This window comes from Haliotis rufescens, unplaced genomic scaffold (assembly GCF_023055435.1).
Source record: "Haliotis rufescens isolate VD_foot unplaced genomic scaffold, xgHalRufe1.0.p SCAF_11, whole genome shotgun sequence".
Classification (NCBI taxonomy): domain Eukaryota; kingdom Metazoa; phylum Mollusca; class Gastropoda; order Lepetellida; family Haliotidae; genus Haliotis; species Haliotis rufescens.
In genome coordinates, this window is record NW_025963791.1 from 37,911,615 (window position 1) to 37,924,978 (window position 13,364).

Here is a 13,364-nt window from a genome sequence, read left to right on the forward strand (position 1 = left end):
CAATGCCACCTATCAGCCAAGTGGGTGAAGTGAGGTAGAATTCTGCAAAAACCAGGCATCTGAACTATCATCTTTTGACAAGACTCTAAAAACTGAAGATATGTCCTTTCCTCTTCTACTGAATTCCAAAGCACCATAAAAAACGCACACAATACGGGTGTAACAAATGTACGAACCACCAAATTATTGTCCCTAGGTTTAATCATAGTCTTCAATACAAGGAAAGGTTTAACTATATTTACAGAACGTATGTGAGACAAGTGGAATTAGTACCGTGAGGATTCTCAAAACTCAAAGGATCTGCCTGCATTTTTTCGATATCAGAAGAACGTATGACAAGTTTGTCAAAACATTTGATTTTCAACTTTGTACACTACTATCCCACTCGACAAACAAAAGGTAAAACTCCGTTGGTTGATTCACGAGGCATTTGCCACTAAAGGCGGTGACCATAGATATATACTGAACAAAATTTCCTATGACATTGAATAAGATTTAATTCAAAGTTATGTTTTTTACCAAATCTGAAACAATTTCGGTTGCTACAGATAAAAGACTCCTGTAAGGGTTCAAATGGTTTAATTTGCCATACTGACTTCAGAAAATGCGTGATTTCATTAAAAAAAACCATGAACATGCCAAAATGTCAATTTACAAATCAATAGCGTGTGTGTCCACCTCTGGTTGCGATGCAAGCAACACATCTTCGTCTCATGGAATGGACCAGGCATCGCACAAAGTCCTGTGGGATATCTGTCCATATCTGCTGGAGCATGTTTCGAAGTTCCTGGAGTGTCTGTGGAACACGTGGTTGACGTCGGAGGCGCCGATCCATCTCATCCCACATGTGCTCGATTGGTGAGAGATCAGGGTTCCAGGAATAGCGTTCCTTTGCCCAATACACCACTTCGACTCTGACTTCACCTAGACAGGTGGTAGAATGTGCCGGGTTCTATCAATCAGCTAGTCATGCCAAGCCATCTTTTGGTATCATGCATTCGTCAAGTGAACTGCCGCCCTTCCTCCCTCTGAGCAGATGCTCTACCCACTTTGCCATGGAGGTGGTCAGTTGTGTCAAGAATATATCAGCATATTGTGGGAGGAAAGCCTAGTGTATAAACATTTCCCACTTTGATAGACCAAAGGGGAGATATTGGTTCACATTTACCCAAAACAGAAAATAAGGATAAACAAACATCTAATGAATTCTTCATAGTTTATTTTCTTATTTTGAATTATGTACAAATAAGCTTTGATCTTAATGTACAAGATATACCAAATGCTCTTCAGTCCTGAAGGAAATCTCATCAGGTGCTTGTTTGCACCCTTAGTGACATTTAACACTACTTGAGCACTGCAGCAGCAAGTCGTGGCAGATCACACCCAAAAGAGGCGTCACAGATGAAGTCCACAATGGGAATGAAACCTTCATCTTCTGTGTGACGTGTGAATGATTTCAGTTTACTATTACACAGGAAAGCTATAAAGGAAAACCAAATCAATCAATTGACAAATCCATCATAAATCAGTCAAGGCTGTATGTAATAGTTTCACAGTTCTAATTTCATGTAAATCCTTTCATAAATGTCGAAGCATGGTTTAATTCACATTCTTGTCAATTTCCTTCAACATCTTGGCATACAAATCCACCTATTCACACTCTGCATCCATGGAGACCTTGCAGTGACCACAAACCTCTCTGGCTATCTATCTCTGTGTGTTTGAGTGAGTGAGCGTGTGTTTGTTGTTTAATGCCATACTCAGCAATATTCCAACTATATGATAGCAGCCAGCAAAGAATCAAGTCTGGACAAGTGATTGATATTGTGAGCAGCAATCCATGCTTCAGGGTACAAAGACACGCACCAAGTCATCGAGTCTGACCAGCAGATCCATTTGTTCACCTTGTACGACCAGCATAGGTTAACCTGGAAACCCCAAGGGCCCCTGGCTATCTATGTGCTGTGATCCTGCTGTTACCCCACAAGTAGTGGAGCTCATTAGCCAGCTTTCTTATGCTTCTTCCTGCCATCCAGCCTGCCAAGGATTCTGTAGATGTCTTTCTTCACCTGGCGGTGTTTCTGGTCCTTGAGCGCATCAATCTTAGCCTGGTTCTGCTGGTGTTTCTCTGCCCGCCTCCTCATCTGTACGTGCGTTGAGCGGCGCTTGTGTTCATACAGCGTCTTCATCATCTTCATCACCTTGGCAACCTGAAGAGAGGCAATTGTCTACATGTTGAGAAGTATGTTTGAATGCACAACATCACAGTGGTAAGAAACATTAAAGCAGAGAATCATGCTGTAATTTTGTAGAATTTTCCTATTCGGAATATTCTATAAGTAATACGTTACCACTGTTATACCGAGGCTGTTGTCTCCCACAACTGCTGCTATAGCGAAATCTACCACAGAGATCTCAATTACCTCATGCAGCACGTGCGTAGCCACCTAGCTGCCATGTGACACCCTTCACTCTTGTCTCCTGCGAGAGCAAGTGCTCGGGGGACGGACGGGCGGGCAGCAGCCCAGTGGTAACGTATTACTTATAGAATATTCCGAATAGGAAAATTCTACAAATTACATTAAGTAATACGTTACCACTGTTATACCGAGGCTGACTACCACAGTAGGTGGTGGGGAGCACCTACAACCCGAATCCTGACTGCTAGCGTTCCTTCCGACCAGCGGAAGTAAACACCAAGGCGGAAGCACTCGATGCGCATGCACCTAGCTAGGCGTTACCCTATAGGAATACCAAAGCACTGTCAAGCGCATACCGTAAGGCTCAATCGTCAATGCCAAAACGATTGGTGACTCCAAACGGCCCCACTGGATAGGTATTTCATCGCCGCAGCGGATGAGAACACTGTATCCGCGTGAGCTAAATCTTAGATCAGGTTAAACAGTCGAAAAGAGGGAAATTAATTTCCTTCAGACCGTATATCCCAGAGCAAGCCTACTTAAAGTATGCATTAGGCGCGTGACCTAATTCCAGTATTCGTAAGCATGTATCGCAAGGTTGGAATACACGACAGACAATTAAATGCATAATTGTCAAAATACAAATAAGGACAAAACACACAAAAAGCCGCCTCACCTGTGGTGTGAGTGCGCTGGTTTGCAGGACCCCCACTCCTGTACCCACGGCGTGGGAACATTGGAGACGACCCAGATTGACCACCGTGCAAGGACTGACGACTGCGGAGTTTGGAATTGCGCTGGACACACCCCCTAGATGACCGCTTGTGCCGCGATCAGCGGCCCAAGACGGTGCACCCCCTCCACGTCTTCATCAGAAACCTTTCTGAGGTAATGATTGGCAAAAACCAAGTCAGAACGCCAGTAACAACCTCGTAATATTCTGTGAACAGAGATATTCGAGTGTAGGGCAAATGTTGCCGCTAGCGCCCTGATCTCGTGCGGGTTTGACCCCGCTACCGGTAACCCCCGAGACCGGTACGCCAGATTGATGACAGAACGAAGCCACAACGCAATCGAGTTGCGAGTTATGTCAACCGTGCGATTAGGGTTACACGATATGAACAGACGGTCACGCCCTTGTCTACGTTCATTCGAAGCCTTAAGATAATACTTAAGGGCCCTAACTGGACACAGCGCTCTGTCCTCAGTATCAGCAGGATGTAAGATTTCTTTGAGGGATCTTACAGTGAATTCTCTCTCCGTTTGCCCGACTCTCTGATTCTTGGCGACGAAGCCCATGAGCAGGCCCAGGCGGACCGCTCCTTCGTCACCCCTATCGAATCGTACCTTGGCGACATCGAGTGCATGAATTTCGGATACACGTGCCGCCGTGGCAAAGGAGAGGAGAAATGCTGTTTTCCAAGTCACATGCCGGAACGAAGCACTATGCAAGGGTTCATACGGAGCTTCCGTGAGTGATTGCAACACTAGGGAAAGATCCCAGGCCGGTGCCCGAAGGCGGCCCTTCTTAAGATCGTGCTGTTTGAAACCCTTGATAATACCCCGTATCACCGGCTCTTTGGAGAGACTGGTACCCATAGCAACGTCCCGTACCGTAGCAACGGACGAGACATAGTTGGCAATGGAACCCCCGGAGAGTTTCCGGGTCTCTCGCAAGTGAGACATGAAACGAGCAATATCCTGCACAGATACCTTATCTGGCGAATGAATGTGATGTTTACAACACCACTTCGTGAAAATAACCCAACGTGCATTATACACCTTCTGGGTAGAATCACGATGCATACTAACGTATGCCCGAGACGCCCGGCGAGAAAAACCTTTACTCCTCAGACGCTCGGTGACAACATCCACGCGTGCAGATTGAACAGCCCTGCGTTTGGATGAAGCTGACGGGTGTGAGGGTGGATCAAGAGATCCGGTCTCACAGGCAGTGGGAGTGGCGACTGCGTGACCTGGGTCAGCAAGTCGGGGTACCACGATCTGTTCGGCCACATGGGCGCGATCAGTAACATTCGACAGCGAACTCCTCGAAGCCGGCTTAGAATGTGTGGTATCAACGCTGTCGGCGGGTAAGCATAAGCGTCCAAGCCCGTCCAGTCTAACGCGAGAGCATCGTGATCGATGGCCCTCGGGTCCGGGACTGGTGATACAAACAACGGGAGTTGATTGTTGAACCGTGGTGCGAACAGGTCGACCATCGGACGACCCAAACGTTCGCACAGCCACTGAAACACCACTGGGTTCAGCATCCACTCTGTGGGGCTCGGATCCTGAGGCCTCGATAGAGCATCGGCCAGTACGTTCCGCACACCTGGGATGTGACGGGCGCGTATCTGGCACGGGACACTGTCCACCAGAGCGTAAAACTCGAACGTGAGATCGAGTAGCGAGTGACTGTGGGTTCCCCCCAGTTTGTTCACATAGGACACTACCGTCGTGTTGTCGGTCGCCAGCATGAGCCGGGCGTCGACGAGACGATGCTTCCAGTGATTGACTGCGTTGATCACTGCCTTGAACTCGAGACAATTGATGTGAAGACCTAGTTCGTCTACGCACCACAGCCCCGAGCTCACCTCCCCCTCTAGATGGGCGCCCCAGCCCACTAGAGAGGCGTCTGTATACAGGTTCAACGTGGCCCGGTAGGGCCGCATAGAGACTCCTGATAAGACATTGTAAGGGAGCGTCCACCACTCCAGATGCGGTCGGAGCCGATCCGGGAGGGCGACGGTCGCACTGTTCACCTCCGTTGCTAACAACTGGATTAAAAACCGTTGCAGCGGGCGGAGTTGGAGACGACCCCGTTCGGTGCAGTCCTGGGCTGATACAAGTAGCCCTAACAGCTGTTCCCAAAAGTGAACAGTCTGTTGCACCGCTAAGACTTTGGCAATCATCGCCTGAATTTTGTGCCACCGGTCTGGGGGGACAAATAGGCGATGGGACACCGTGTTGAACCGACCTCCGATGAACTGCAAGTTCTGAGAAGGGGATAACTCGCTCTTGGGGAGATTGACAATCCACCCCAATTGCTCCAAGAGCCGACGTGCGAAAACGAGATGGCGTGACAGGGTGTCCGACATTCGATTTGCTACTAGCGAGTCGTCCAGGTACGCGAAGTACCGGACACCCCTCCGGTGGAGGAACCCCACTATGGGGGTGGTTAACCGGGTGAACAGCCAGGGAGCGGATGAAAGACCGAATGGGAGTACAACCCACTCGTAGTGCCTGCCTTGAAAGACAAACCTGAGATACTTCTGATGATCCGAGTGAATCGGAACATGCAGATAAGCATCCTTCAGGTCGATCGAAGCTAGCCAGTCGGCCGGCATGATCAGTGCTTTCAGGTCCGTCAAGCTCAACATTCTGAACTTGGGCGGTTTGCGCAGGTAGAACTCGTTGAACGATTTCAAGTTGTGAATCATTCTGAGTTCGGCACTGTCCTTCTTGGGAACGAGAAATATCCTGGAGTAAAACCCCGGTGTTATTTCTGGTAGAGCTAACTCCCGAACTGCCCTCTTCTCCACCAACCTGCCGATGGCATCGGCGAGGAAGGGAAGATCGGTTTCCGAATAGAAACCTGCCGACGGGGCAACGGTGAGCGGCGGATTCGCTATGAGATCGAGCCGATAGCCGTACCGAATCGTGTTGACCACCCACGGGTCGTCAAACACTTGTTCCCAATTCTCCCAGTAAGTCTGGAGTCTGGCTCCCACTGGGGAAAGAGAGGGGGGCCGGACGGGCTGCGGCAGGCGCAACTGTCCAGGGCCAAGTGACTCGGGTTCGCCTACGGGCCAACCGAAGTTGGCGCTGTCGGCATACGAACCCCTCCAATGAGAGTCACCTGGAGGGGCCCTTGCCGTCCTTAGACGACTTGGGCTTCCCCCAGTTCCCCTTCTTCCCGCGAAAGGGCTGCTGAGAACCCTTACCGGAGCCCTCAGAGCGGGGCTTCTTCCCGGAGGAAGAAGGACCCGACCCCTTAGGCCTGCCGGATGCAGCATCCTGGGGCGCGCTCCGCTTCGGAGCGGCACCCAGGCGCCTATGCAAGGACCCCACAAGATCCAGTGTGTGCCGAGAGGCCTCGGCAGACACAGCGGCCTGTTGTTCCTTCAGAACCCCAGGGATCTTGTTATTAAACAGGGTCCGAGCAGACCAAGGCTGCGAAAGGAGCACCTCCTGATTAGCAGCGTCCAACCCTGAAGCAACCAGATACGACTGGCGCCGAAGAAAATGGCACGTGCCGGAAACAAAGGCCGAAGCCCCGGCAACGTACTCCAGGGAAGCATTCAAACCGAGCAAGCAGTTGTAAATGCGCTGGTCTCGGTCCGTGGGAGAACCTTCGACCAGACTGGCCGCTGCAGCCAGGTATGTGTCTCCGTGAGACATTGCCAGCATGGAGTGTCGAGCGAGGGTGTCCAGCTGTTGCAAGGTACCTTGTGGTACCGTGGCAACCGGTGGGGCACGGACCCCCAAACGCTCCACATGGGCTTCCGCAGAAGGACCAGCCTCGGGAAAGGCAAGGTCATGTACTGGGAAAGACCCTTTTCTCCACGACGGGGGAGGTAACGGGAGACCCCGACCGGAGGCAGCCGTGAAGGCCTTCTCCAAAGAAGGCTTAATCCCGCGCAGCAAGGTTGATGCCGGGAAAGCCTTGTCGGACGTCTCGTCGTATACCTCGGAGGAACCCACGGAACCGTGGATTCCCCGCGGTATCGGCAGGGGCTTTGGCATGTCCTCGAAGAGGTCATACACCATGGCAACGCGGTCCTTAACCGATAGCGGAAGCAACGGTTCGGGGGAAGGACCGGTAACCACGGCAGCCGCCGCCGTACCGGTGGACCCCGCGTCCGAACCCGCGGCCACCGAAGAGGCCGGGGACGGAACAGCCAGCGGCCTATCTTGCGATAAGGCCGCCAGCTTGGAGTCCACAAGTTTCGACAATAATGCGGCGACGGAAGCCCCAGACAGCCCGAGGGCCGCAAGGGGATCCGCCGCAGCCGAGGAGGTGGTACCCGCACGGGGACCCCGACCGGACGAACCGGCCACCACAGGGGTGGAGACGGACTGTACGTACAGCCGGTACCGCTCAATCTCCGCAGGCCCCAGACCTTCGCACAGGGTACACCGGGTGTCCCCGCAAGGAACCCTGCACCGCGGGCAACGATCGTGGGGATCCCGGGATGACAAAAACTTTCTGCACACCCCACAACTCCGAGGAGCAGGGGTAGAGGGGGTGGATACTGGGGACATATCCATGTCAGACATTGTTTTCTATAAACAAAGAACAAAACATGGTTACAACGCACGCACCACAACGATTCACAAACGAGCATTTTCACAAGAAAATAAACGAGCAATGTGAACATATAACATACACATATAACTTTTATTAAAGAAATAATTATTAAAGAAATAAGTTATGTTAACCCCCAAAACATACAAGAACAGGGGAAACGTAAAACACAACGTGCATACGCGAACCCCGCAAGTATAGAGAAAAAAGGGCGGGAAAAATTTTCCGTTTGGCGGGAAAATTATAACCAAGCGTAGCTACCGCAACGCCCCATAAAAGCACAGTTTATTAGAGAATAAACTATAATAAATATCACCAAATCTTCCAGGAACGCTTCAGCAGGAGAAAACACGTCTTGCTAAGCAGACGAAGGAGACAAGAGTGAAGGGTGTCACATGGCAGCTAGGTGGCTACGCACGTGCTGCATGAGGTAATTGAGATCTCTGTGGTAGATTTCGCTATAGCAGCAGTTGTGGGAGACAACAGCCTCGGTATAACAGTGGTAACGTATTACTTAATGTAATATAACCCCAAAACTATACACAATAAACAGTACAAATCACCTCATTCAAAAAACTGAAAGGATGGCTACATCCAAAAAGAAGGGGTAGCATAAGGACCATCTTTGGCCCACCAGAAATGTCAAACATTAAAATCTGAAATACTTCTGTGAAAATTATCAGACATGTTCAAAAGGTTTACCAATAACCGATTTTCTTTCTTATACTTGGAGTGAGTGAGTGAGTGAGTATAGTTTTACGCCGCTTTCAGCTATATTCCAGCAATATCACGGCGGGGGACACCAGACATGGGCTTCACACATTGTACCAATGTCGGGAATCGAACCAGGGTCTTTCGCGTGACGAGCAAACGCTTTAACCACTAGGCTACCCGACTGCCCCTTTCTTATACATGGAGGTGAGATGAGGTGAAATGGGGTTTCCAAGATTATTGCACTTATTGTACTAGTCTGGACTAACATCGATTTCATAGTGCTAGCCCACTGAGATATCGTGCCACATGAATAACCCACTCAGACACAGTATACTGACTCCGAGGAGACCAGTCCTTGTTTTAGGCCCTTAATGACGAGCATCAGCCAGAGTAACAACAAGTACCACCTTTAAATCTCTTTTGGTACGACGCGGCCAGGGATCTTACCCTGAACCTTACGTTCTCCGGGCGGACACTGACATGGTAAAATAGACATATGGCCAAACTGTGTGAAAAAGGCATAACTGTTTCTGAACGTTTAAACTATGCAGATCTTTTGGATAAAAAAGGGCTGGTATCCTACATTGTCCTTCTTATTTATTTCTGTTTTCGCAGTTATATGATCAATTCTCTCGCATCCGAATCAGTAAAAAACTTTTTGATTGGTTCAGAACAGCAAAGCTCCCCATTCTAAAGTGGGAAATCATCCCATCAGAGCAAACAACTCAGTTGTCCCTGAAATTGAAAATGACTTCAGCAACACCCTGGACCACATACATTTTACACCTGTGTCAGGATTATCACCAATTGGGCATCGACAGATATTTGCCAAATCGTTGCATGTTTTTAATCAAGGTGCTCAGGTGATATCATGCACTTATTGAGGTAAGTCTCGTTATATTACACTATAGAGATCTTGATCATCGATCAGATCAGCTTGACTGGATGCCACCATTTTGTTTAAAGCAAATGCAAGTGATGTGAGAGGTGGAATCTGATTGGTCAATAGGAGGGACATAGAAGGGACATAACTCACAATAGCCACTGGTGGCACTACAATCGAGCCCAGAAATTCCACCTAGTTTGGCAAGGGTGGAAACTGGACTTCTATACTCAGTTCACTCCCTTGCCTTGGGGAGATGAAACGATGGGAGTTACGACAGTCCTAGTGCCACTCCCTTTGTGACATGGGTCCCAGGAATACGTAAGCTGGACATGTTTATATGTATCGGCACTCCAAGTAGTCTGAGTACTGTAAGATGCCTGATTCAAGTGTGCTCAGAGTACCTATTCTACCATCATCCTACCTTGGCTTCTTTAGGCTCCCTGATGATGGACACTCGCTTGACAGGGTCCGGCAGACTCAGCAACTCTTTCGGCGTGTCCTTGAACGGCAGCCGCTGCTGAAGGTCCCGGGGGATGATCAGCGGCTTCAGTCTCTTCGGCATTCGCTCTATTTTCTGTGAAAAATAAAACATTCATCTTTATTTGGATGGTCTCTCAGTTTCTATATACATCCCACAAACGTTACTTGAACTACCACCATTGAATAGTCACTTGTCCTCATCACCATTAAGTAGGCCAGCAGACCAGCGTGAATTTCAAAGGCTGTGTATTTCTTAACATGGACAGTGTAGGACTGACCGAGTGAGCGTGTTTGGTTTGATGCCACTTTAACAATATTCTAACAATATCAGAGAGTTAAGAGAAACGTACAACTTTATGGATAACAACTTCTCCTTAATTGCATTTAGCGATGTTTCGATGTAGATTCTTACAACGTGATACAGTGTGGGTAAACGCAATAAACCAGAAGTTGTTATCCATAGAGTTGTACATTTTTCATAATTATTTGCCAACTTCTAGACTGCCAATTAAACAGTTAATATCACAGAGGAATGAATAGGCTGCACACATGAAGAACCAAACCCAGTTTTCTATTTGATGAAAGCATGCTTTAACATCCAGGCTATCCCAGCATGCAAATCCTGTCTATTGAGCATTAATTACATACAAATCCTGTCTAATGAGCATTAATTACATACAAATCCTGTCTACTGAGCATTAATTACATACAAATCCTGTCTACTGAGCATTAATTACATACAAATCCTGTCTATTGAGCATTAATTACATAAAAATCCTGTCTAATGAGCATTAATTACATACAAATCCTGTCTATTGAGCATTAATTACATACAAATCCTGTCTACTGAGCATTAATTACATACAAATCCTGTCAACTGAGCATTAATTACATACAAATCCTGTCAACTGAGCATTAATTACATACAAATCCTGTCTATTGAGCATTAATTACATACAAATCCTGTCAACTGAGCATTAATTACATACAAATCCTGTCAACTGAGCATTAATTACATACAAATCCTGTCGATTGAGCATTAATTACATACAAATCCTGTCTACTGAGCATTAATTACATACAAATCCTGTCTACTGAGCATTAATTACATACAAATCCTGTCAACTGAGCATTAATTACATACAAATCCTGTCAACTGAGCATTAATTACATACAATTGGTGTTTGTCCCGACACTAAACCTGGAGTATTAACATCAGGATTAGATATGCTCCCAAATGCTTGCTATTTCACTGCCTACCTTGTACCGGGAGTCCCCTTTCTGTGGCACCGACACCCCCAACTCATAGCGTAGCTGTCCGACGGTCTTCATGCCCTCCCACCGACTCTTGTCTGCCTTGGGAAGGAGGAGTGATGTGACAGGGTTGAAGAACTTGGGTACCTCAACCTGGAACCACGTCCTCACAAACACGATGTCTGGGGAATAACGGAGATGTTGAACAGTCAGGGGAGATAATAGCTACATGCGACTCTCTGAGTGCGTGGTTGTGTGATTTGAGTGACTGACTGAGCTTTACAGTATTTACTGCTTAACTTAGAAGTCATGTTTTTGTCAAAACAATGTCTCTAAAATCTACCTTTTTTACCTAATTTAAAAAAAAACAAAACAGTTAATAGTATCACTGCAAAATAAGAAACCAGTCTCTAGGTCTGACATGGGTACGAAGACGTTTGTTTAACGCCGCACTCAGCAATATTCCAGCTATGATGGTGGTCTGTAAATAATTGAATCTGGGCCAGAAAATCCAGTGATCAATATTGTGAGCATCAATCAACACCATCAGGGTACGAATGCATGCAATCAACCCAGACACTTAGTCTGTCCATCCGATCCATCTGGTGGACTCTTACGAGCAGCATAGGTTGCCGGGGACCAATTACAACCCAAGGATGCTAAGGGTCATCGTAAATATATTGCGTTATTTGTATGTGACCTGAACTATTTGTATGTGACCTGAACTGACCACTCATCAAGATCTTGTCCTCGAAGGTCGCCCTGAATGCCCCCTCGGGTGTCTTGAGAGCTTTCTTGATCTGACCTCTGATGCCACTGACTGACCGAATACTGGCACCCTCGAACTTGGCCACCTCTAGCGCCGAGTTGAACATTCCCTGTAAAAACCATGCAGCTTTTGGTAAAACAGGAACAGAAATTGGCACTAGGAGGCACATAAAGGAGCTATTCCCGGGACTGCAGTCGAATAAGCATCTAGTATCACTGCTATGAGCATCTTCCTGAGGCAAGGGCGTTAACTGACTATAAAAGTCCAGTTTCCACCCTTGCCGAAATAGGCTCGAAATTCAAGGTTTGATCGTAGCGCCACCAGTGGCTATTATGGGTTATGTCCCTTCTATGTTCCTCCTATTGACCAATCAGATTCCATCACTCATATTAAGTGCATTTGTTTCAAACAAAATGGCGGCACCCAGTCAAGGCGATCTGAACAACGGGCCTTACCTTGCAAAGTGGATCAAATCACTTGAACACCTTCAATAAATATTTGAAAAGATTTGCAAAATATCTGTCGACGCCCAGCTGGCGGTACACATGCTTTGCAAATCCTTCAGTCGACCGAAAACTGCATGTTGTTTACGAACAGGGTGTCTAGTTCGTTAAGCAATTTTGATTGGACTTTGCATAGACTCGTTAGTCCAACCAAAATGTAACTCCGGAATTCCAGCCTCGTTTGGCAAGGGTGGCAACTGGACATTCATAGTCAGGTAATTCCCTTACCTCAGGAAGATGTGCTCTGAGTTAATGGTACAATGCCGGTACAGTTTATCTTAATTCCGTTATATACCAACCTCAATAAATGCTGTCTTCTTGAAGACCTTATTGGGAGTGCCAGTCAGCTTCAGTTTCTTCACAATTTGCATCGATTTGTCCAGTTCCAGGATCACCCCAGTAGCAGCTATACGGAACTTGGCCTGCAAATACAATATAGACTAGTGGACATGCTTGCCTTTGGAAGATGAGGAAAAAAAAGGCTTCACACAATGTACCCCTTGTGGAGAATTGAACCCAGGCATTTGGCGTGATAAGCAAACACATTAACCACAAGGCTACCCCAATGCCCCTGTTATCTTGAAAAAGAGATCATCTTCAAGTTAACCATTTCCCAAACTAGATCAAACATTCCCATAATTCTTGGCATCTCAAGACAATTGCATCCTTTTTCCTTCTTGAACTTTGAGGAAACAAAGCAAATTGTTCAAGGTATTAGTGTCTTAAAAACCTTAGCAAAAGTTGACAGTCTACAAAACATCATTAGTGATATGAATATCATATGCCACATTCTTGAGGTAAACACCCTTACAAATATATATAAAATATTTTCTACACTGAGATTACTCACAGTGACATCGGAGACACTCTCCACAGCCAGGATGCCGGATCCCTGGGGGGTTATAGGCCCTGAAACACACAGCAGGATTAACATTCCAGAACCAAGTTTTTGTTTGTTTGTTTCTTGTATAATGCAACACTCTGCAATATTCCAGCTATATGATGGGGGTCTCCAAATAATCAAGTC

At 47.2% G+C, this 13,364-nt stretch overlaps 1 protein-coding gene across 3 annotated transcripts in view; it reads right to left on the reverse strand.

The window, feature by feature from the left end:
• Positions 1 to 1,202: 1,202 nt before the first annotated feature.
• The window catches only part of LOC124149365 (ribosome biogenesis protein BMS1 homolog), a 45,280-nt gene continuing 33,118 nt past the window's right edge, over positions 1,203 to 13,364 (reverse strand). For all 3 annotated transcript variants that reach the window (XM_048392715.1, XM_048392716.1, XM_048392714.1), the window contains exons 19-24: positions 13,188 to 13,246; positions 12,637 to 12,759; positions 11,796 to 11,943; positions 11,072 to 11,247; positions 9,753 to 9,905; positions 1,203 to 2,210 (exon numbers count right to left, since the gene is read on the reverse strand). In XM_048392715.1, the coding sequence (XP_048248672.1) occupies positions 2,001 to 2,210; positions 9,753 to 9,905; positions 11,072 to 11,247; positions 11,796 to 11,943; positions 12,637 to 12,759; positions 13,188 to 13,246 (869 nt within the window). In that variant the 3' untranslated portion in view covers positions 1,203 to 2,000. The remainder of the gene's footprint in view (positions 2,211 to 9,752; positions 9,906 to 11,071; positions 11,248 to 11,795; positions 11,944 to 12,636; positions 12,760 to 13,187; positions 13,247 to 13,364) is intronic.